The 22,676-nt window shown below is 51.4% G+C and overlaps 12 protein-coding genes across 12 annotated transcripts; 6 read left to right on the plus strand and 6 right to left on the minus strand.

Moving 5' to 3' along the window:
• Positions 1-287: 287 nt before the first annotated feature.
• Positions 288-1,126, plus strand: FIBRA_08106 (uncharacterized protein; the record flags this gene model as incomplete). The annotated part of the gene is made up of 5 exons (XM_012329762.1): positions 288-375; positions 431-546; positions 619-746; positions 813-948; positions 1,076-1,126. 5 exons carry the CDS (start codon positions 288-290, stop codon positions 1,124-1,126), a joined length of 519 nt encoding a protein of 172 aa, XP_012185152.1.
• A 2,668-nt stretch (positions 1,127-3,794) lies between these two features.
• FIBRA_08107 (uncharacterized protein) lies at positions 3,795-4,323 on the minus strand (the record flags this gene model as incomplete). Its single annotated transcript, XM_012329763.1, has 2 exons — positions 3,795-4,092; positions 4,130-4,323. 2 exons carry the CDS (start codon positions 4,321-4,323, stop codon positions 3,795-3,797), a joined length of 492 nt encoding a protein of 163 aa, XP_012185153.1.
• A 25-nt stretch (positions 4,324-4,348) lies between these two features.
• On the plus strand, positions 4,349-4,924 carry FIBRA_08108 (uncharacterized protein; the record flags this gene model as incomplete). The annotated part of the gene is made up of 1 exon (XM_012329764.1): positions 4,349-4,924. One exon carries the CDS (start codon positions 4,349-4,351, stop codon positions 4,922-4,924), a length of 576 nt encoding a protein of 191 aa, XP_012185154.1.
• Positions 4,925-5,131: 207 nt separating this feature from the next.
• On the plus strand, positions 5,132-6,665 carry FIBRA_08109 (uncharacterized protein; the record flags this gene model as incomplete). The annotated part of the gene is made up of 3 exons (XM_012329765.1): positions 5,132-5,388; positions 5,514-5,808; positions 5,865-6,665. 3 exons carry the CDS (start codon positions 5,132-5,134, stop codon positions 6,663-6,665), a joined length of 1,353 nt encoding a protein of 450 aa, XP_012185155.1.
• Positions 6,666-7,206: 541 nt separating this feature from the next.
• Positions 7,207-7,746, minus strand: FIBRA_08110 (uncharacterized protein; the record flags this gene model as incomplete). The annotated part of the gene is made up of 1 exon (XM_012329766.1): positions 7,207-7,746. One exon carries the CDS (start codon positions 7,744-7,746, stop codon positions 7,207-7,209), a length of 540 nt encoding a protein of 179 aa, XP_012185156.1.
• A 1,675-nt stretch (positions 7,747-9,421) lies between these two features.
• FIBRA_08111 (uncharacterized protein) lies at positions 9,422-9,905 on the plus strand (the record flags this gene model as incomplete). The annotated part of the gene is made up of 3 exons (XM_012329767.1): positions 9,422-9,572; positions 9,635-9,786; positions 9,849-9,905. The coding sequence occupies 3 exons, from the start codon at positions 9,422-9,424 to the stop codon at positions 9,903-9,905; spliced, it is 360 nt and encodes a 119-aa protein (XP_012185157.1).
• A 769-nt stretch (positions 9,906-10,674) lies between these two features.
• FIBRA_08112 (uncharacterized protein) lies at positions 10,675-11,626 on the minus strand (the record flags this gene model as incomplete). Its single annotated transcript, XM_012329768.1, has 2 exons — positions 10,675-11,278; positions 11,337-11,626. 2 exons carry the CDS (start codon positions 11,624-11,626, stop codon positions 10,675-10,677), a joined length of 894 nt encoding a protein of 297 aa, XP_012185158.1.
• Positions 11,627-12,207: 581 nt separating this feature from the next.
• On the minus strand, positions 12,208-14,476 carry FIBRA_08113 (uncharacterized protein; the record flags this gene model as incomplete). Its single annotated transcript, XM_012329769.1, has 10 exons — positions 12,208-12,337; positions 12,392-12,487; positions 12,544-12,661; positions 12,899-12,944; positions 12,999-13,422; positions 13,485-13,834; positions 13,895-13,913; positions 13,961-14,092; positions 14,243-14,307; positions 14,357-14,476. The coding sequence occupies 10 exons, from the start codon at positions 14,474-14,476 to the stop codon at positions 12,208-12,210; spliced, it is 1,500 nt and encodes a 499-aa protein (XP_012185159.1).
• Positions 14,477-15,000: 524 nt separating this feature from the next.
• FIBRA_08114 (uncharacterized protein) lies at positions 15,001-16,119 on the plus strand (the record flags this gene model as incomplete). Its single annotated transcript, XM_012329770.1, has 2 exons — positions 15,001-15,485; positions 15,564-16,119. 2 exons carry the CDS (start codon positions 15,001-15,003, stop codon positions 16,117-16,119), a joined length of 1,041 nt encoding a protein of 346 aa, XP_012185160.1.
• Positions 16,120-16,533: 414 nt separating this feature from the next.
• FIBRA_08115 (uncharacterized protein) lies at positions 16,534-17,643 on the minus strand (the record flags this gene model as incomplete). Its single annotated transcript, XM_012329771.1, has 7 exons — positions 16,534-16,670; positions 16,725-16,855; positions 16,921-17,068; positions 17,129-17,182; positions 17,245-17,306; positions 17,363-17,445; positions 17,527-17,643. 7 exons carry the CDS (start codon positions 17,641-17,643, stop codon positions 16,534-16,536), a joined length of 732 nt encoding a protein of 243 aa, XP_012185161.1.
• A 350-nt stretch (positions 17,644-17,993) lies between these two features.
• On the minus strand, positions 17,994-20,967 carry FIBRA_08116 (uncharacterized protein; the record flags this gene model as incomplete). Its single annotated transcript, XM_012329772.1, has 17 exons — positions 17,994-18,152; positions 18,223-18,260; positions 18,311-18,419; positions 18,473-18,600; positions 18,657-18,798; positions 18,856-18,911; positions 18,965-19,056; positions 19,105-19,322; positions 19,380-19,389; positions 19,447-19,543; positions 19,596-19,788; positions 19,851-19,919; positions 19,973-20,049; positions 20,099-20,154; positions 20,231-20,363; positions 20,419-20,527; positions 20,587-20,967. The coding sequence occupies 17 exons, from the start codon at positions 20,965-20,967 to the stop codon at positions 17,994-17,996; spliced, it is 2,067 nt and encodes a 688-aa protein (XP_012185162.1).
• Positions 20,968-21,325: 358 nt separating this feature from the next.
• On the plus strand, positions 21,326-22,504 carry FIBRA_08117 (uncharacterized protein; the record flags this gene model as incomplete). The annotated part of the gene is made up of 5 exons (XM_012329773.1): positions 21,326-21,410; positions 21,478-21,554; positions 21,610-21,648; positions 21,839-21,934; positions 21,986-22,504. The coding sequence occupies 5 exons, from the start codon at positions 21,326-21,328 to the stop codon at positions 22,502-22,504; spliced, it is 816 nt and encodes a 271-aa protein (XP_012185163.1).
• Positions 22,505-22,676: the final 172 nt, after the last annotated feature.

The raw sequence follows: 22,676 nt of genomic DNA on the forward strand, positions 1-22,676 counted from the left end.
CCAACGCGCAGCCCTCATCTTCGACACGTCTGGGCACGAGACCAGGTGCCACCGACCGGCAGGCTTGTATTCAAGCTCGAACCGAACCGAATTGTGCACGGGGCCGCGCGTCCGTAAACGCCCTAACTTATCTCGGCCGAGACACTGCAGTGAATCATCAGTAGTGTCGCTACTCTCATGTCCTCGCCCACCTCAATCTGTCATATCCACCGCCTGCTCTCTCGTAGAATCCATACAACGCACTCAAAAACGGTAGTGTACTCTATATATCTCCGCGCGACGCCATCATGTCCTTTCTCTCTGCCTGGACTGTCTGCTTTACGGACATCACATCTACTGCGGGCCCGGGCTACACGGACCTTTACTTCGTCGCCAGTTCCTCGACTCGCCGCCCTTGCCGAGGAGCCTCATTATGAGACCAGTCTGTTAGTGGAATATCCATCATCGGAAGCACTTGACCAGACGGAGGAGGACGCAGATGAGCCAGATGTCGACTATATCCCTCCAGAGGAGGCGACGCTCAGAATTACTGACAGAGCGGCGGAAGTAAGCTTATTGTTGCAGTGATAGTCGACACCACGCTGAGCCTGACGCGTCGAATTCGTAATCTGGTTATAGCAACTACGTTCAATGGCAGCTCGTGAGCACAATCAGGATGCTGCTCTTAGGGTAGCCGTTGAGAGCGGAGGGTGTCACGGATACCAGTACAAACTCGAATTAGCGGAGAGTCGGCGGACCGACGACTAGTGCGTTTTACTTCTGCGTGCCTGGGACCAAATCATATTAATAATTATGTGATTAAATGTTCTCAGCCGCTTCGTGCACCCCACGATAAAGCCATCGAATGTCGTAGTCGATGCCATTTCAATGTCTCTGTTAAAGGGGTCAACGATTGATTTTGCGACGGAACTCATCGGTAGCAGCTTTCGCGTATCAGACAACCCGCAGGTGCGTGCCCAATGCTCGTGTTTTCTCGTCTGATCGCGCTCGTATGCGCGATCCCCCCCTCTTTTCTTTATATTTTTGATCGGGTTATTTTCCGATGGATCGAATCCTAACATGTGTTTTCCTGCAGGCCAAAGGTAGCGGTTGCGGCTGCGGTGTCAGCTGGGAACTCAAGATCTAGATGTCTTTCTGGATGATCTCGAGACAGTGGATGTGTAAAATATAATGTTGTATAATGTCTCTACGTGCGTATATTGCACTGCTATGCGTATTGGTCGTGCTTGCACCATCATCACCCCTCATTAATTGCCTTGGCCCCACGATGCAATGGATTTCGTCTTGTCACGAAAGGAGCTGACGCACGACCTAAGATACGCTCTCCGTCGAGAGTCTGGTGTCAAGTTCGAGTCTTATCTTCAAGGTTATTTCTAGGCCAATCATGGTATCTCTGGCATGCAGCGCTTTTCACAATTTCACTCAGGTAGGAATGAATCTTCACCGCGGCATCAAGCGTACGCGATCTTGCGTGGCCTCCATTCTTCCACCTTGTTCATCTGATCCTGTACATTCGGAGTCTTGATCGTCATTGGTTGCAACAGCCACTCACTTCAACCTTTTTTTCGTCAGGCTTGGGGCGTATTCGACTCTGGGTCAGCCACAAAATGAAGGCGGATGGGTTTGCTGGTCCACCCTTCGACGCACACCATACACGAGGCATACTTACCAACAAATGACGTCCACTTGCATAAACAAACATCGAGCCCAACGCGACCCTGTGCACCACGCGTCAATCGCATACAGACATGGATTAGACTACGATGGCGTAATCATGTGCAGACCATGCAATTCAACCATAGCTTCTCTCGCTTATGAGCAAGCAGGCCGGCGATGCTCATCTTCGAACCTACGAGGATGGTGAGAATTCGAATTGTATTCAGATTATGCACTTATACAATGATCTGCACACCGAATCCAAAATACAATGGGAAGCACGCGCCGGCGAGCTCTGGAGATCAGGAGACCCTAGTCTTCCGAACGTCAGGTCCGAAGTCTTCAGGTAGACCGCTGTGTCGCCTGCGGACCGTCGGAACGCCTACATCCGCGCTGCAGTTGCTGAGTCGGCCATCCTCGGTGAAAGTAGGGAATAAACGGGTGGAGTGGGATACGCTGCGCGGGGCGTACGATGCACGAGGCTCGCAACCGCGCTCGGTGGGAGCGGCCACAGCAACGGCGCCAGCATGAGGAGATAGAGCACTGGGCGCGCGGAAGAGCATTGTCGAGCGCCAGTGCCGGCGCGCCAGAGGGAGGTAGCAGGACTTAGAGCGGTGCATCCATGTAGGAGGCAACGTACAGACTGTCGGACGCAATTACGGAGCATGCGGGGTGTTACGGCAGGACCGGTGTGTGTGGTAACCGCTGCCGGGACGAGATCGAGCACGTCGCGATCGAGCGAACACTGTCAGTCTAACAGCTCTGCGGGACGGAGAAGGCAAGTCTGTCTAGCCACAAGCCGACTAAGGGGAGCAACTACTACTAGCGAGAGAGAAATGCACAGATTAGGACGGGGTGATGAACGGTTTCGTGACGTGAGTGCTTGGCTTCGTGGAGCAGATGTACGTACAGCGCGATGAGCGATATGCCAGTGTCCTCTGGTATTCGTCCCGAAGTGCCGCTGAGTGAAATTCCTCCGAGGGCGCGGAGGATTCCTCTCACACCAGACGGCTACTCCGCGTCCGAGCCCGGACGCGGACTAAGGAAGTGCATTCACCACCTGGTCAAGTGAACGATCAGAAGATTGGGACACTGGTGCACGGGAGCGGCCGCAATAGGGTTCTCGTACGTTGTACGGCCACTAGCTCACAGTAAACCTGGATATATGCGGTCTACTGATGGCCTAATGAACCAAAGTCAATTTATGACCTGACCAGCAGGATACGAGATGAGATGTGGTCTTTGATTTTGAGTGCGAGCACGGAAGGGGGGCCCGAAGATAGATCTCGTTCGGAATACGGACACGCGGCATGGGGTACTTAGCGCAAGAAGCGGAGAAGACAAAGAGAGGCGATCGTTTATATCTGGAGAGGCAATCTTATTGTAAGCTGTCCGAAATTTGGCCACAGCGATGAGGCAGGATACGGGACGCCTCCGTCCTCCGGACAAGGAGATATCTCACTACTAGGCATCCCGGCGCCCGGCACGCAATTACCGCGCGTCTATATGATGTCGGACATGAGCAGCGAGAGGATTAAGGATACACGAATTTCGAAGGACATACTTGTTAGCGACTGCGGGACGAGGGTAAGCAGTGAGGATCGAGGCGAGTGTCTTTGGAATACTGGTAAAGTACCTACCTGGGTAGGCAGCATTGCAACATTGCATGATTGTACCTTGAGCTCGTGAGAAATGGTCAAGTCATTGAGCCGCCTACCCAATCTTTAGCAGGAAAGATAGCAAGACCCGTGAGGAAGAGGTGGAGATATTAGCAAAGACCGTGCAAAGTGGTGCCTCATAATGTTTCTAATAAATGAGACAATGTTCAGTCAAGATATATGACCTAGAGGCCAAGGAAGAGCGGGTTGATTGTTATCACGGTTTCAGGGACCTTCGTCATCTGGGTGCGTCACCGCGGGTTGGGCCCAGAACTTCCGACGTTCCAGGAAAAGAAAATAGGATGCTATACATCCCGCGCCGACCGACGGCCCGCAACTGAGTGCAGCGGGCTCGTTCATCAGGTGGAGGCGGACATCTGCGAGGTGTTGGTGATGTCCCTGCGATGAAGATGGGGTGCTAGATGGCTCCGACATGGCGCAATGGACGCAGAGGAGAGCATCATTGTTCTGAATCCAAGGTTAGACGTCGAGGGTGATGAGCGCTGGGGCGTAAGGGGTTTGGCTCTCGTTGAGGCATGCCGCGCCTATTCCTCGTTTTGTTTCGAGGGTCCGCCACGGGGCCGGAGTAGTGGATGTGACGGAGGTCATGCGGGGACGCTTAAGACGCAGAGAGAGGACGGCCGCACCGAAAAGAAGAAGTTCGGTCGTTAAGCGGACTGGTGTACGTCTAAAATGCGGAGGAGGGAGGGCAGGCATGAGAATTTCTGGGAGGGTATAAAGTGATAGATGGGCAGAAAGCACGGTTGGGAAACGCGCCCTTTCGCAGGAATATCTTGATTTGGTCGGCTACTTACATGCGGCTATGAATGGCTACAACAAGCGATATAAGTCCGCTTCCCTGCAATTCCCGAACAATTTTCCCCCCTTCTTCCCCGTCGTCGTCCCCGTCGTCGGCCCCTTCTTCCTCGACCACCACCTCCCTCCCAACCACCACCACCACCACCACCCCTCCCCGTCCCATCCCAGGCCTCAAAACGCTCCTCGCCATGTCCCGACACGGAACAACTCTCGCCATGTCTCATCTCATCGCCACCGACGCGCCCCTGTCGTCTCCGCTCTCCGACTCGCACACCATCCCGTGGGATGCTCACCTCCAGCCCACCGGCCTGCTCTACCAACCGCAGCCTCACTTTGCGGTCGGTCTATACCCTCATGCATACGCGTTGCCAACCGCAACTCCGCAGGCCGTTCCCAGCCCCCCCGCGGCCGCCCTCAAAAGCAGCCGTATGGGCACCCCCAGCTCCGAGCCAGAGCAGACGTTGTGTCTTCCCACACATCAGCTATTCGACATCCCGCCCGATGGCCTCACCGAGTCTGCCGCGCCCTCCCCGTCCCCGTCGCCAGCCCCGGAGCAGGCTAGGGAGCGCCTGAGCATCTCCATCAACCCCAGCGCAGTCCCTGCCAAACGGCCATCAACGGCCCCCTCAAGCACGTCCAAAAAACCCCGCGCGAACACCTCCACGAAGGATTTTATACCGCCGGACGTCTCGGGACTCAGCAAACGTGAGGCGCGTCTCGTTAAGAATCGCGCCGCAGCGTTTTTGAGTAGGCAGCGCAAACGCGAGGAGTTTGAGAACATGGAAGTGTGAGTTTTTTCCTATTGGTCCTGGATATCAGTTTTTCTGTTGCTACCGCGTTCACGTTTGTGAATGAAGAGTTCATTATCACGACGCCGGAGTAGACATGAACTACGCCGGCTCGCAGTCATGCATGGAAGTCCTGGTTGTCTGGTTCCCGACGCTGACAACGCTGGCCCTACTTAATCCCGTGTTTGTTGTCTGTTTTCTTCGACATCTATGCGTATTGCGTTCAATGTTACATGTCACACGTGCCTACTTTGCGTTGCCATCGTGACGAATGTGACAACGGGAACGTTGGGCATAGTGTCTTTCGAATTCCGTCTTGCGCTAGGAAGCGTAAGAGAGCGGCTTGCAGCTGAATATCATGGCTTCGATGTCTATTTGTATTGTGCTGGTTCTGGTCCTATTGCTTCTGTTTTCTTTCTCTTAGGAGAAGAATTTTGCCTTGTTTGGGAGTATTATTTCTCTGGTTGGTACGCTGAGAGCCTATTGCTATTGGTGGATCTTGACCGCCGAGCAAAGCATGATCTTGAAATTCTCGTTACCCAGGTGCAACGTTACACTATCTTCAGAGGCTAATATATTTTGTTCAATGCAGCCGTGTTGCGGAACTGGAGCAGGAAAACGCGAGGCTGCTTGCCCTTACTCAATCTGCCACTCCGACGTCCCCGCAAGATGACGAGATGCAGTCTGAAGTCGAACGGTTGCGCAAGCAGCTTGCGGAGATACAAGAGCGAGAGAGAGCGCTCGCTGAAGAGCTATCGCGGAAAGCCTCTGAGCGGTCGCCGTCGCCGGCACCGTCCTCCACTTCTTCAGTGAAGTCGGAGGCGGTCGAACCGTCATTCCTTCGCTCGCCAAAGGTAGAAAAATCGAGTGCGAGCTTCGGTTTGATGGTGAGTATATACACGTTTGATTGTTTATGATTGTATTCAAAATGTCGGCCGTTCAGGTTCTTTTGTGTGCTCTACCGACGTTGCTCTCTATGCCTTCGCACTCGCATTCCAATCTTCCGAGCACTTTCTCACTCCCGCCCTCGCACGGTCACAGCTCGTCTCTTTCCACCGCCCTCGACATGCCTGGCTCATTCCTGCCCTCTTCCGACTTTGACTGGTCACTCGACCCTGTCAACTCCGGCCTTGACTTTGACTTTGACTTCGACTCCAATTTGGACGACCGCGCGCGCCTCGCTTCTGCGGCAGCGATAGCGAGCAAGCGGCTTGAGTTTGTTGGCTCGGAGGGCGCAGGCGAGGACACCCTCAGTCTGGGCGATCTCGGTGCACTGGATATCAGCTTTGACGCGTCCCCTGCGGAGAACGGCAAAATTCGTGTGCGAATACACCCTCCCTCGTCGCCATCACAACCAACAAGCGCAGCAAGCAGCCCCCCGGCATCCCAGTCGCATACGGACGAAGATCATCCTATGTCCGTTTGGAGTGAGCCACCCACGGTTGTAAGCACCGCAGCGACAAGTACAGCCACGAGCTCGCCGTCGCTCGCCTTACCTTTTGAGTCTGCTGCCGACTTGCTCGGCCCGTTCCTCGGGTCAGGTCCAGATCTCGGCCATATGGCACTCGATCGGGAAGACGACCTGCTATCGCAAGCGAGTTCTGGTGGCTTCGATTTCGATTGGGACTCGCTCTCGCGTGCAGGATCGCCCGCAGCGAGCGGCCGGAGGCGGGTGCGCATCGCGCTGAGGAGTGTGCCTAGCAAAGGGCGTGAAGGTGGGGAGTGGGAGGTCGAGGTGTGTTGATGCATTACTTTCCATTATGCCTTATCTTTTTTGTGGGACGGAGACGTGGTGGTGGATGCGGATGTGGTATATTGTAGGTCTTTTTATTGGTTCGTCTTCGTATTTGCTTGGTTTTGGTTCTCCTCGTCATGAAGTCTCATATGCGCGACGCGCGTGGCCGTTGCTCCTAGGACATGGCCGGCCAGGCGCAGCGCGCGAGTGCCGACTGTCGACAGTTTTTATGCCGTATGTCTCGTAAGCTATGGCCGCTCTCGCATCGTATGATACTCTACCCATCATCTCCCCCCTCTTTTCGTATTTGTTACCCGATTGCTATAGATCACAAAACAATACCCCGCCGTTCGTTTCGCTGTAGGTTCGTATAGTCCGCGTTGTTAATAGCTACGAAAAGTACATAATGCATAGTTGTTGGCCTCCGCCGATGCCTGCGCAGCCTGCATGTTTAAGACTGAAAGCGAGGCTACTGCCCTTACCCAATGGCATTTGTACATGCCCTGCTATTGCACGTCTGACATGATTCTTGCGCAAAAATATTATTGCCCTATTTTTCTGGTCTTTTCAGGCTGCGTAGGTCGAGATCAGCGAGAACAATGCACAGATCGCCAAGAATATTCGCCGCACCACCCAAGAGCTGTGTGCACATGGTTTTGACCTCATTGGCCATCTCGCGAAAACGAGTTGTGCCAGTAGCATCTAAGATATCGCAATCCCAGCGATCTTTGGGCGCAGTATCGGTCATAATGGGGAGATCAGCTTCGATTGCAGGAGTGAGAGAGTTGGATGTCTTGTCGTAGCGGTAGAATGAGAGAAGAGTCCCGAAAGCGCTGATGGCGGGGACAGTTGGGATGATGACGTCGGGGTGGAGGTCGCGGAAATGCCCTCGTATCCGTCTATCAGCTTCTTTACGCTGGGAGTTCAGACGGAATGACGAGGGTGACTTAACCCCAATGAACAGGACTGGGTGCGTCTTTAATTTGAAAATGGCGAAGGCTTCGACGCTGTCCCAAGAAGCATGGAATTGCGGAATGACCTCAAATGGTCCATCAAGGAAGATGGTAGAGCAGACGCCTGCAAGGTCCATAGAAAACACTGTCGTCAGTGGTGCTGTCACGAAGGGCGGAGTGAAAGGAGTCCAACAAGAACTGCGGCCAAGGCTGAGCGGTTGACATTGTGTCCTGCAAAATAAGTTGTGAGTATTGGGCAAAGGAACAGGACTAGGTACATACCGGCTTAAAGTTCATACGAGCAGTGACTAACGGCCCCTGTCCAGTTTTTATTGACGGAGTGCCTAGCTTTGACTCATGCACATACGATAGATCGATTAAACTCGATGCCAGTATATTATTTCGGTCGTCCTCTACTCCATTTATCTCTCCATCCAGCTGAGGGGCCAGCGTAAAAGAGACAGACGAGTGACTCCTTTGAATTTGAACCGTAAGGATATCAGCCACGCGGAGCCTATAGAAAATCGGAGAGCTTATTAATGGAGGATTGAAGTCTTGACCCAGGCTGAATAGTAGCAAACACTTCGTGACTGAGCTCGCTTGAAGCTGAGCGTGGATCAATTGCAAGCCGTCAGTGAGCTTGAAAGGCCACAATCCCGCCACTTTCCATTCCTAGCCATTCGAAGATGGCGGCATGGCGCCGGCTCGAGCCGGCTGCCGCTCGACCGCGCACAATTTGAACTACGCGATCTTTGCTACTCCTCAGGCCCCGTTCATGATGCCACACTATTTTTCTTCTTCTTTGTATATGCGTTCAACATATGTACTCCAATTCCACGCAGTCGTTCCGAACTGTCAGGCAATCGACCTCCGGTTGGAGTCGAGAGAATTTGAAGTTCAATTGCACTGGCGGCAGCGGTAGTTAATACTGTGATAGGTAGCACACCGGTTCGTACTTGCAGCATGCGTGCCATAAAATAAATTCATGTAAATGCCATGTATATCCTGCTTGCAGCTCGACAACGGATACGAATGTGCACTGAGGTCTTTGATTTCTCATATGGATCAGACGGGGCTTATCCAAGACGTCCTGCAGATCGCATACTAGTCGCGTCAGGATTCCCAAGAAATCTCGAGCTGTGCAACTTATGCCCTCATGCAGTAATTCGAGTATTACATTTTCGCGCCACCCTTGTCCAGTGGGGCACGCATTTACAGTGGATGACTGCGAAGTAGTCGGCTCAAACTTATAGCGGCTAATGTCTCCCTCTTGATTAACGCTAGCCTACTCATTACATTAGCTAGACTACAGAGGGCTATAGTCTACATAGGGTCATGCCCTCGAGGACTAGAAACGAGATTTACAAACAAACAAACTTATAGCGGAGTGACCCCAATATTGCATTTGTGAAGGGTGGATGCGCTAGAGCGTATCATCTTATTGGTGCACTTCCCCTGTTTAGAACCAGATACAGTGACTGGGAGCTCATTTGCCAACGGCCACGATGGGCTCATCCCTGTCCAGCTCTTTTTCATAATTTTATTACTTCTTGTAAATCCCGATCTACACGGTGAATACCCCTCTATGACTACCGCTAAAACTCGATCGGTCGGCCTCGGTCGGCCTTACTCATTCGCCTCATCCACCAACACGCCGTAGGTCAGTCTCAGAGGCGATATACAATTGCAGACTTACCACCGTCGCGTAGGGCGCAATTCGGGCTCATACCGCCTGGTCGACGTATAAATACCCTTTGGTGTGGGATGGGGCGGCACAAAACCCCCGCCTGAAGATTGACGAAACATCTCGCCATGAGCTCGGAGACCGCTAACAAGCCTGCCCTGCACAAGTTCTTCGTTTACGCGCCGGATTTACCAGGTCCCGAGACTCCCAAGCGTCGTGTTGCACATTTGCCTGAGCATTTCAAGACGGCACTCCCTCTCATCAAGAGCGGTTTCATCGGTAGGCTTCTAAGATGGTCCACCGTAGCATTGTGCTGATTTTTTTCATCGATATATTCGTAGTGTACGGAGGAGGAGTCCTCACTCCTGAGTCTGTATCCATGCCAGGCGCTGAGGAGATCATGATCGGCTCCTTCTTGATCTGCGCAGGCGAGAGCCTGGAGGCCGTCCTGGAGACCCTCAAGAAAGACGTATTCTATCATTCTGGCGAAGTGGTACGTTTCAATATTTTTTGCGGCCTGCAAACCCGCGTTAAACGCAGCCATACTACCTCTAGTGGGATGTCGAGAAGCTGGTAATACTCCCTGCCAAAGTAGCCGACAGTTTTAATTAGTGGCAGTGGAGTACAGAGGTCCATCTCGACATAGCTCAGATATAGGTCCTCATGCTGTATGTTCGAGACTCTGATCTATACTCGTGTCAATTCTGCTCGAAACACAAGACCGTAGTACATTGAATATGTTCAGTTTGAGTCGATCAGACACCTCATCGCAAGCAATCACTTGTTCTATAGACAATGCTGTGGGCGCATGATCCTGCAAATCTAAGATGCTATACCTGTCTACCTCGACGGATAGTTACTCAGTGTTCAGGTGACGAATCGTCAGGCAATCTTTTCAGCTCGATCCAAGCTGATCTTGTGGGAAGCTTACTTGGATATTGGATACCAAGTCTCGCTACGCCCTGACTCGGCGATTCGCCGGCTAGCAGAACTGCAATCGTTACGTGTCACATTCTAGTCGAAGCTTCTGCAGATCGACAGGGAAGCACTCGATTGATGGGAGGTCAACACACAATTATCGGAGTCCGCGATTGTGGAGATCCGCGTTGATAGTACACTGAAAAATGTATCCATATGTGAGTCTTTAGCATAACAACTTTGGTCTCATCAGCATCAAGTACAATGCAACTTAACAAGAACTATTACCACGTATGTGCGACAATCCACCTGGTCCACATGTACTATTACAAGCAGACAATTCAAAGCAAACCCAAGATACATGAATCTATAATGCTCTCCGTGATGAACGTACACTCTTCTTGATACTTGCATTCGCTCGCCCATTGCGTCCTTGATTTTTCTATCTGCAGCTGGCCGCTCCTCATGGAGGTGTGAACTTCTCTGCCCTCTCCTTTCCACTTCCACTACTGGCTTCCTTCTCACGTTCCTTCTCCTTCTCGGCAATGATAGCCCCGCTCGCGGCACTGGCTGTAGGGCCATCATCCACGTACAGCCCATGTTGCTCGATGTAGTCGACAACAGGCGCCGGGAGGAGGTAACGAACAGAGAGACCACGGCGGAGGAAAAGGCGGACCTTGGTTGACGAGACATCGTTCTGGATGAGCTGGTGGACGAGGTGGATGTTATGTCGCCAACGAGAGAGGTTGTCGGTCGCCTGATCCATGTCCGAGCCCGCGCGCTCGATGATAAGCACGCCATACCTGCCGAGAATGTGGTCGAGATCCGGCTCAGACCACACACCGGGCTCACTCATCGTCGCAATGAGATCCGAACCCGCAAGCAACATGATGCGTGCGTGTCTTCGCTCGCCAGATGGTGTAAGGATGCCCCCGAGGCGGGTGTTAATTTCGTAATCGAAGTGGTCGAGCACGACGGCTGTGCGCTGATATGACTGAAACGCCTCCCAGGGATCGACCATAAGCCATGAAGACGTCTGCTCTGCGGCGAGATTGCACATGCGCACACTGGAGAGCAGAGCGGCGTTACAAGACATGCATAGGACGGCATGACGGGCGTACCCACCGGTGATATGCACTGAGCAGACCGGGCTTCCTGTACTGGTCACTGACAGGACTGAGGTACCCGCCGACTATTTCGAAGTCGGTGTTCTGGCGGATGTAATCTACCGCCATCTCGAACATCCGAAGATGGAGGTACGTGACTGGGCTGAAAGACCCGCACGCGACGAGGACGACGGGCTGCTTGTCGGGGTTGCGGAGGGTACGGTGCAGCCGGTGGTGAGGGAATCCATAATTTGGAGGGTCCGTGAAAGGCGACGCGGACGGCGTCGTCGACAAAGAGTCCGCGCCCATGATTATAGGAGAGCCAGGAGGGGATTATAGGACGGGAGGTAAAGTATCTCAGTTGGTGCGGAGAGGAGGATAATATGGCGGATGACCGGCTCCTAGTCATGCATTCCCACGCCGTGTCGTGTGTCAGACAACGGAAACACGGACCCGGGCTGTGGCTGTCTTCCCCGAAGGGTGTGCTCTCCGTGTTTGGATTTCATTTTTCAAGTATGTAGATGTTATGTTCGTGGTACGACTGAAAATAGTTTCGATGTTGTTCTGAAGTATGGAGATGTCATTGTATCAAAACACAATTCCTAGAACAAGTCGGCTACGGGCTCCTGCAAGTCTTGGAGTAATGCAGAGAGCTGAGTGAGACGGCATATTACCGAATCTCAGCGAAATAGCAATGTGCATTCCATTACACGCGTTTCTGGTAGATACAGGCACAGTCACCCCATACGTAACGCGGAAACGGATGAATGACCACCCCTTCCAATGGTAACCAAGGATTCCAAGGAATGCTACACGCCTTCATACCACGCATCACGGCACCTGACTTGGTCTGACCAAGCTGCACAGAATATACATGCATTTAAGCCTATCTAGTCCTTCTTCCAAACTTCTTGGCCTTTGACCCAGGTGCTGAGGACATTGCCCTGGCGATCGAGCACGACGAGATCGGCATCTGCACCAGGACGCAAGGTTCCTTTCTTATTTTCAATTCCAAGACACCTGGACGATCACTTAGCTCACAGCCCAGGCTCACGAGAGGGGGAGTAAACTCACTTCGCTGGGTTGAACGTGGCACATTTAATTGCCTCGCCAAGCGAGCAACCCGTGAAGCGCGAGAAGTTGCGGACACACTTGTCCAGCGTGACCACACTGGCGCAATAGCAGAGGTTGGTAAATTAACTCCTCGGACGGATATGAAGGCATACCTTCCCGCGAGCGTGTCCGTGCCTTCTAGGTAGAGCTTGTCGCCCTCTTTCACGAACCGCTTGCCGTCACGCCATTCATGCACGCCGTCCTTGAGGTGAGGGTCGAGAATCTTCATCGCTGCATGACCAGTCAGTCCGCTGACTCGTTATCAGATAGGATGAAGCATCGCAGCCTGATGCGCTCGCGACTGAAGTACTCAGCTTCCACTCTACCAGGTGTTCCGAATCAGCCAATGATATGCCCGAGATCTGCTTATGCCAGAATCTCTGATTGGCAGGGTACAGAACGCCAGGTCGAGAGGAAGCCTCCCCAGATATGCTCAAACACATCCGGACGAGAGACTCCCACACTCACCATCTGTAATGAGGATGCATCCCTCTGGATAGGCCGAGTACGCAAGCTGGCCGAACAATGGCGTCAGTGCAATTGTCCTCATGCCACACACATGACCTACCCGGACTGAATTTGGATGGGAATGTATTCCATCGACGATGAGCTCGTAGAATGGCCGCTCGAAGGCCATATCTGCTGCTTTGCCCTTCACGAGGGATAGGTCAGAGGTTGTGGCGCGCAAGAGCGGTGTCTGAGGTGGTGTCTCTAGATCATCGAATGCTTCCGAGGTGGGCTTCGGGCTCTCGAGCAGAGCCTGCGCGGACTTCGTACCAAGGCGCCGGCTAAGCGATCCTCCGCGCAAGTGCGACACAGAGCTCGAGCCACTGGGTGGAAGAGCGAATGGAACAGAGAGATGGGGTGACGCGCCGAGGAGGCCGATGATGGACGGGTCGCGGTGGTGCAATTGGGGCATGGCATTGAAGAGATGCGTAATGAGACGCGCGCCCTGTTGAACGGCGTGCGTGGCGATGTCGGTCGTTGCGATGCTAGACCCGGGTACTCAGCCATGTGTATCATAGCATCTGAAAGATACAGGCGTCTCGCGCACCTGTGCCCGATCGAGAACACGACACCACGCTTGACAAGCTCGTCTACGGCGGGCATGACACCATCGATCTCTGGAGCGGCAGTGATAATCCGCACGCCAACGCTGTCGACGTCACTTCCCTCCGCCATGAGCCAGTCCTCCTGATCAGCCAGATTATCTGTACCATATACGGCCTCAAAAGATGCGAAGCGTTCGTGGGCAGGAACAAGAAACTGGGGTGCATGAGCGCCGCGCTTGGCAAGTTGGATGAACGGTCCCTCCGCATGCCATCCGAGAAGGGCTGCCGAATTCGCAAGGGACAGTGGGCGAAGCAGGTGCAAAAGCTTGGGATAGAGAGACTTCTCTTGGGTCTAAGGGAATCAAGGAGTTGATTAGTTCTTTCCATTCCAAACTAAGTGACTAATGCATACAATGATGGTTGGGACGAGGCTGCTCTGCGGTCAGTAAATTATGGTCAAAAAGAAGGGCGTACGCACGAGGTGACACCGGTCTCCACAATCCTCTCCGCGATCGTCTTCAAGCCTTGCCTGTACGCTTCATCGTCTCCATCATAAACAGAGAAGTCGAACCCATAAGCTCCGTTGATCTGAATATCCATGAACCCCGGGCTACGGAGTTCAATTGTGCGTCAGCCATGCAGCCATTACGAGGTCAGATCCTATAGCAGGAAAGGCTGCACTTTGCGCGCACGTCTGACTCAAGTAGCTCAGTGGCACCGGCAACCTCGCCAGTTTTCGTAACAAGCCCGTGGTACACACCTCAGAACATTTCCCTTCAGATCGATAACTCGATCAGGCCTCTCCTTCCTGAGGAAAAATGTACGCTACAATCCTCTGTTAGAGTGTCTTCTGATGTGTACGGTCTCAACTCACCTGTGCATCTAAGATGGTACCTCGCCGCTCATCGATCCAGAGGTCTCTCTGAACGAGACTGCCATCCTCCAAGGGCAGTAAGCAATTAGTGAAGCAGATCAAGCCATTGGAAGAGATCATGGTGGTAAGGATTCAAGATTTTAGAGAACCCATGTGGAACAATGTTCAAGATGGGTGAGCTCGACCGGGCCCGGGCTAAGCCCTCCGAGCAGCATATGGGCGAAGACGCCTTTATCGGCGCCACCGGACAATGAAACGTGTGTGCAATAAACTTTTCCTGCCCCGGCGAATGCCAGAGGAACCCGAGCGTAAAGGAGCGTAAAGTGGGGTTGAGGGAGTCAACGTCGCGGCTTGGGCTAGGAACTGGAGTAATACAACAACTTGAGAACAAATTTGAGGTACAACAGACCGTCTTGGTCGGCGTACGAGGACATCCGCAAGAGAAAGGCGTAAACTAGCTAGAGAACATTATTTTCAAATATTTTAGACAATAGCTTTGCAGACGACAAACTCTGCAATTCTGCTAAGTACTTACGAAGTTCGACCTCAACTACATCGTTCAGTACACTCCACTGCCGCTATTTGATTCTCTGGCCCACACGAAATATTTTCGCATTGAGGACTACTACCTATGCGATCTTAGAATGCCCACTGGAAAGCTCCATCTCAAGAGAACACCTGCAGAACAGGCAGAACGCGACTTTCGCAAGGCTCAGAAGGCGGTTAGGAAAGCGTCCAGGAAGAGACGGCATGCCGACTCCTCAGATGATGAGTGGAAGCATATCTCTGAAGGCGGCAGCAACAATAGCTCGCGAGCTACACACAAGCCTTCGAACTACACTTACGTATTTAGCGACGATGAATATGGACCACCGCCACCACCACCGGCATCGACGTCTTTCAGAACACACAAACAAGACTATGACACGATCTATGCACAACTAGAAGAAGAACGCTTTCGAGAGAAGATTTTTGAGGCAATGGAGGATGATGAGCGGCTGGACGGTGTAGAGTCTCGGCTTAACTCGTATGCTCACATTCCCCGGAGATGGCGCAGCGGTGGAATGGACAAGATGGACGACGAGGAAGGTGTAAAGCCGCATATGATGGAGGAAGAGGATTATGCCGAGTGGGTCAGAGAGGGAATGTGGAGGTGCGCAAGTTGTCTTTGAGTACGTTTTTCGAGTCCCCTGACTTCGTTGCGCAGGAGGAAACATGCCGCGGAATATGCTGAACAGGAACGCAAGAAGGCAGAACGAGCAGCTCGTCGCGCGCGAGAGAAGGCAGTGCGTAAAGAGACATCCCGGCTGGAGAGAGCTGCAGACGACGAGAGAAAGCGGCGACGACGAAGCAAGGAGAGAAGAAAGGTGGCCGAGATCAGACTTTGGTATGACACGCGGTGGAAGGAGTTGCTAGCCGTCGGAAAGACAGGCGAGGAACAGCTGACTTTCCCAGATATCCCATGGCCTGTTCTCCCCTCCGAATCAGACGACAACAAAAGTAGAAGAGTTATCTCTTTGGGTGATATAACAGCAGCTGCTATCTCAACGTTCTTGCTTCTCGACGATGAGGAGAGTGTCGAGGATGTCGATGTAGTCAAACGACGCAAAGACAAGCTTCGTGAGACGATGCTGCGGTACCATCCAGATAAGTTTGAGGGCCGGATAATGTCGCGCGTTACAGAGATAGATAGAGAGAAGGTCCGAGATGCACTCGGGATAGTGGTTAGAGCTATAAATGAGCTATTGGGCGAGAGAAGATAAGGTACGCGCATCCAGCGCTTTAGCTGTAAATCGAAGTCCAAATGATTTTCAGGTAGTCTGCGCTACGGTTACAACATAATACTTCGGTCTATGAGCAATATAGACCTGCCTACTTGCTCGCTCAGATTCACAGCCACGCTATGTCAATATGGGGCCAATAGTGCGTATTCTCTTACTCATGATATAATATACAAAAGGTAACAATAGCGTTCGTATCACCATTGCAAGCCACCACCACATCTCTACCAAGCAGATGGTGTACTAGTTCTCTGTATAACGACTGGTATCTCAATGCTCGTCTTCCCCTTCCCTACACTTGACGGCAGCTGTTATGGTAACCGGCGGAAAGGGCGCATGAGGTACCGAATAAATTGGATAAGTTATTGCGATGGTGGAAGTCAAGACCGGTGGCGATTACGAGTGAGAGCGCGGACTGCGCACCAATTGATACACGATACCACAAAACTGCATGAAATGATTCAGATTGTGGTCCCTTGATTTCGACAAGCCCGGCAATTCATATTCTTCCACCAACGCCTTCGCCGTCTCGGCTGCGGGTGCGGTGAGCATCGTAATTACGATAATGTTCAGATGGAGGCACTGACCATCCATAGAAAAGAGACTGCCAAAGTCCTTGGGGAACAACGTACTGACTGTGCCGTCCAATTTATATATCTTGTGCACGGCTTCGTGCATTCGAGAAGTGCGCAATTGCGCATTGAGCCTCCGACTTTCACTGAATTCATTTTTGCAACCCATAAGGTGATCCCTCACTAATGACGATTGAAAATGAACACTTACGAGTTATGGAGTTCCCACTCCATCTTCTCTAATTTCTGCTTATATTCGGCGATCTCGTCTCGCAGATTCTGTGGAACAAAATGTGGGAGCAACTTGGCAACATGCTCCTCCACAATTTCATCGATTTCCTCAAGTAGCCCGTCTTCGACTGTTGGATTCCATCATGTCAAGGTTTGCAAGGTGACACTGCCTATTATTGAATACTTACTAAGCTGTCTTAAGTGCTCTATGACATCGTTCTCCAAAACAGATTTCATCAAGGCTAGAGAATGACCATATTCAAGCTGACGCCACAATATGTCCGCTCAAAGGCTAGTGTCTAACCTTTGACTTCTTCAATTGATTCTGAATGTTTCCTATCCTGCGCTTGTAGTTCGTTTTTGATGCTGCACATCCATAAATCACCATAGTCCCACTATTTGTAGAATAGATATGTACGTACCTGCTGATTCCGCCGGCAGCCTGCAGCTCCCCACCAAGCAAGACCATTTGGGTCGCCTGATCACTCAGTGCATCAAATGTATTCTGTGATGTAGGCGGTTAGTCCACGACAATCTGCTTCGCCGATACAAGTTAGATGATATGAGAACGCGAAGAATGACGAACACCCAAGGCCATCAATGACCCCTTGAGAGTTTCCAAAGTCTCTGCGGCAGTCGTTGACGCTGGCAGGGCAGAATTCCTGCCCTCTGTATTAAGCTTGAGGGTTGTGGCCTTAGACATTATGACAAGAGTGAGAGGTGGTGCGTGAGTGATAACGGTGAATCCTCCGGGCGGTCTGATATGTACCGTCTCTGGGTCCTGCACCGTATCATGTGTGCTACATGTGCCTCTAGCGTGCATCCCTTCGCACCCAAAGTAGGCAAATGTAGGTCCATCCATCATGATTCGTTTTGCATTGCCTCTTCCAAATCGCACCAAAGCCTTGTTCGGCGAGTCATCGTGGCAGTCTGGTGCGAGTCTGGATAAGCACAGCATTAACTTCTGTACAAGAGTACAAGTTCCGAAATCGATAATAGTGTCTAGGTTCCTAGTGTGTGGCAGCAGTCTAATGTAAACAAGCCCTCAATTGACTATGGTTGGGACTGCTCGGCTGGAACTTGCGCATCGTGTCGGAATTCCGGAGTATGCTGAAGGACTTCCAATTTTGGCTCCGCGGTCAGCGACTCGCCAGCGGCGGCATTCAGCTGCGCGGCCATAAGGGCTCGGAATCTAGAGCCTTCCTCGTTCACCTGCGAAGCCGAAGAAGAGAGATGATCAATCACAGGACCACATGCTTCGGAGAACAAGGGCACTACGAACCAATTGTCGATATGTCCCCATCTCTGTCACATGTCCGTCTATTCCATGTAAGCACAGGTTATTCTATATAATGGCGATGCGAACGCACCCTCAAGAACAACAATCTTCTCCGCGCGAGCAATAGTCGACAGACGGTGCGCAACAATCAGACACGTTGTTTGTCGTGATCTCAGTATCTTGTCGATTGCATCATTAACCTATGTGGCCATGAGGATTCCATGTTCACAATGTGAAGAAAGATTTAGCAAACTCGATGTTCTGATGTTGCATCCAAGGAGCTAGTGGCTTCATCAAGTGCGAGGATTGCTGGCTTCTTGAGCAGTGCCCTAGCGATCGCAAGGCGCTGTCTTTGTCCACCGCTGAGGCTCAGACGACCAACTATCGAAACAGATCGATGATCAAACTTCGCAATTACGTTGCAGTGCCGTACTCACTGGGCGTGTCGAACCCCTGTGGCATGCCCCACACAAATTCACAATTAGCTTCTCGTGCCGCTGCCTCGATCTGCTCCCTAGTGACATGCTCGTTTCCATAGGCAATATTCGAGGCAATTGTTCCCGTGAACAATACAGGATCCTAAACACGCCACCCATCATTCATACTAGCACAGAGAACCGCAAGGTCGATGCTGACCTGAGGAACAACCCCGATAATACCTCGCCATGAGGTGGGCTTGAATTCACGAATGTCTATCCAAATTAGATCAGGGCGCTTTGAGACACGAGTCGTCTTTCTATCCAACCTTGTCCGTCAAAGGTCACCTTCCCATGGACCGGATCATAGTATCTCATGAGCAGGGCATTTATGGAGGACTTGCCACTGCCGCTCATCCCTCTGTTGGATGTGAGTACTAAGAAACACGAGATGTTACAAGATGCGCACACTATTGCAACACTTTCTCCCACATTAACTTCTAAATTCAGATGTTTCAACACTTTTACGCCGGGTCGGCTGGGATACTCGAAACAGACATCCTCGAAACGCACAGGCCCAATGCGCGACGGGGTGATGTCCAGACCCGTATCGGGCCGAATGGCTGGTGAGCGATCTAACAGCTCGAATATACGCACTCCGGCACCGACGCCTCGCATGATGGATGTCTAAGCTTGGCAAATTAAGATCTCTCTAGTTGACCATATTTAGGCAGATGCACGCACAAAGAATGACCTGACAAAATCTTGAATCAGTACATGGGAATGATGGTGCAGAAAGAGTGTGCGTCACGTTAGCATCTGCAGGCCGCTCCCAACATATACCGTGTATAAGAGTAGGCTTGTCAGCTCGCCAACTGAGATAACTCCTTGGCTAACGAGTGTTCCACCTAAACGCATACGTAAGGCTGATGCAGCATTTTGTCCCAGAACGCTACTTACCATACCCAAGCAAGCCGAGAATCGTCATATTTCCGCTCCATCCGGTGCTTCCGAAGAAAATACCACTGGCAATTGCTTCTTTGCGGGCGAGGGAGAGAACAGTGCTAACCCGTTGATGAAATTTCTCATGTTCATGCGGGACTGCATTGAAGGCTTGGACCGTGCGCAACGCAGAAAGTGACTCCTGAGCGACCTATTTTCATGACAGAGTGACATTATAGGTATGGGTTGAGAAAACAGCTACATCGCACACACCTTGGTCATTTCACCAAGGGCTTCCTGAGTCTGATTAGAGAGTTTCTTCAAATATCTGCCATAGAAGACCTAGCAGTATCACCTTTTCAGACTGATACACCCAAAAACATAGATACACTTACAACACCAAGCGAGACTGGTGGAACAATACTCAACATGAGGAGCGTCAGCTGAGGTGAGATGTAAAACATCGCGCCCACTAATACCAATCAGCGTACAATTGACCGCACTCGGAGAGTCGGACCCACAGCCAACCGAAGACATAATGACCGAACGTAAACCATCCGAGAGGTTCTGCGTTAAGCTAGATTATGAGTTCAGCAGCTGCCAGAAGAATAGAGAAAACAGAAGTATGGACTAGCGTTAAAGCAGATCCTTACCTTTCACCCACGATACTCGAGTCCACACTAAGACGACTAATCACATCCCCCTCACCGCGCTCGACATATTCAACCTCTTGCTGCAGGGAAGCCGAGTACATACGTTCTCGAAGACGCGCAACAATTCGTTGTCCTTCACATATGGTTGCATGTCAAAACATATCCCTCAGAACAGAAGAGAACAGTACCTGATATCCGCATAAGCATAGCGCGTCCTGCATTAGCTACAGCACCAGTCGTAAACATCAGGAGCATCAAAACAGATGCTTGTCCAAGACTAAGACCCAGGGGTATTTGCTACTTCCAATATAGTCAGACTATAATTTTATTATGAGATGAAAGCAAACAACCCGCACCGGCTGTGATGATGTAAAGAAGTCGATGAGCTTGCCAATAGTGAAGGGTACACTCATGGAGATAGATGACGAAACCAGGAGGAGACCCATGGAAATTCCAAGTGGTTTCCGCTCCGGCTTCGCGAGGGCGACAATTTTACGGAAAGACGAAGAATTTTGTCGAGTTTCCGCAAGCGTAGGGGGGAGAAAGCGAGAGATTAGCGAAGGTCTTGGTTGAGAGGAGTCTATTTGTGGTGCCGTTGGCTTCGAGGGACTTGGAGAACGCGCCGATGTCTGCGTGAAGAGATACCTACGCGAAGTCACACTGCTTCGGCATAGTAGTAGTAACCTAACCGTCGTCGGCTTCGTAATTAGCATAGACGACCTGAGACCTGCATACATCGCGCAGTAGCTGCCACACAGCGATCAACACTCCCGTCGAGGGCTGCAGACGTCTCAGTCGCGGAAGTAAAGTGCGAAGGGTGGACGCCATTCGCATTGCGTAGCCTTAGGCCTACGCTATTTCCGGCCAATCGGCCACGTGACACGTGACGTTTACTCGCTTTGTTCATTTGACGCAAACTGTTCTTACTTGCAATATCTGACCCTGGGGTTGTCTCCTGGTAACTTACTTGTGGGGTTCCTACTGAACATTGTAAGGTGCATAAAAAGTACCTCGTTTGTCGGTACTCTTTATTAGAGCCCCAGCTTTGGTGTTGATACTCTGCAGTCTGCCACATGTTTCGGGTTTGAATAAAGCATGCCACTGAATCTCCCGGGAATACTCGTACCATTTCACCTTCTCCTGAACCCACGCCTAGTTGTTCCCCATCTAGTGGTGAAAGGTCAGGGAGTCACAAAACTATTTGATTGGTGGATGGAGCAGCTCAGACGGCGTTGGCATATGACAAGATATTCGCCAGCTTGACTTTCGGGAGCTCCGTCGTGCTGGCTATCGCGGTGCTGTATTCGACAAGGACAATTGTTTGGTATGTTGTATCTTGGGTTGACTTTCAAGCTTTATCACATTGATTCTCGTCGTAGACGCTACCACACGAAGATGCGCTGGTGCCAGAGTTAACGGTATGTAATATTGTCCATATTTAATTTGATGTGTTACCGTCTCTGGGGCGCGTTCTCTCATGGTGGTTGAAGAGATTAGTGACGCAATCCATTTGCTCTCAATCTTTTCCTCGTTTAGTGGAGTTTGGCAAATGTTATGAAATATTGGCAGAAATCCGCAAGACTGATATGTTTCATTACGATTTTACAGGATGCATGGAAAGAATGTTGTCAAACATTCGGGTCAGGATACGTCTTAGTCGTCAGCAATTCCGCTGGGTCACATCTAGACGCAGGAGAAATTCAGGTATCGATTTGTGCACACTCCTATTTTGCCAACTTTCAACGTATCTCCCAGGCTGAGGCGGTGTCGCATCGCCTTGCAGTGCCCGTACTCCGACATACGTCCTTCAAGCCATCATATTCCTGCATCGCATCGATACGTGCCTACTTTGCTTCATTACCAAGTCCCGTTCGCGATGAGGAGCTCATTATTGTTGGAGATCGCCTCCTGACGGATGTGGTCCTCGCCAATCGCATGGCATGCAAGAAGAGAATTCAAGCGAAGCCCCGACAGTTATCTGGGGAGCAAAGTGTTACCATAACTGAAAAACAGAGTTATGTACTCCACGCTACCACTAGAAATTCCTCGGGTCCTCTTGCGATATGGACTAATGGGGTGTGGAAGAGAGACAGCCCAGTCGTGCGTATTCTGGAAAAGCAGATATTGAGGGGGGTAGACAGCTGGATCTTGCGTGGACGTGGAGTCCTCGCGGAAGCGGATGCGCGGAACTTTGTACGGAACCTTCCGCAGGCAGACGTCCCAAAACAAGAAGGGTTGTGGAAGAAATTATGGCACAGGTTCAAAGGGTCGTAGTTGTGCAGCTGGATAGTATTTAAAAATCAAGCATAGTGGTGCCCACTATCCACATAGTGTTCCCGATGCTGGCTGCTGGTTTCTCAAAAGTTCGCAAAAATGGTCCTGCTTGGATGCTACTGTGACACAAAGAATGAGTGAGAAAATACAAAGGCACAGATTTTAAATAAGC

Source organism: Fibroporia radiculosa (genome assembly GCF_000313525.1).
Source record: "Fibroporia radiculosa TFFH 294 genomic supercontigs, scaffold34332, whole genome shotgun sequence".
NCBI lineage: Eukaryota > Fungi > Basidiomycota > Agaricomycetes > Polyporales > Fibroporiaceae > Fibroporia > Fibroporia radiculosa.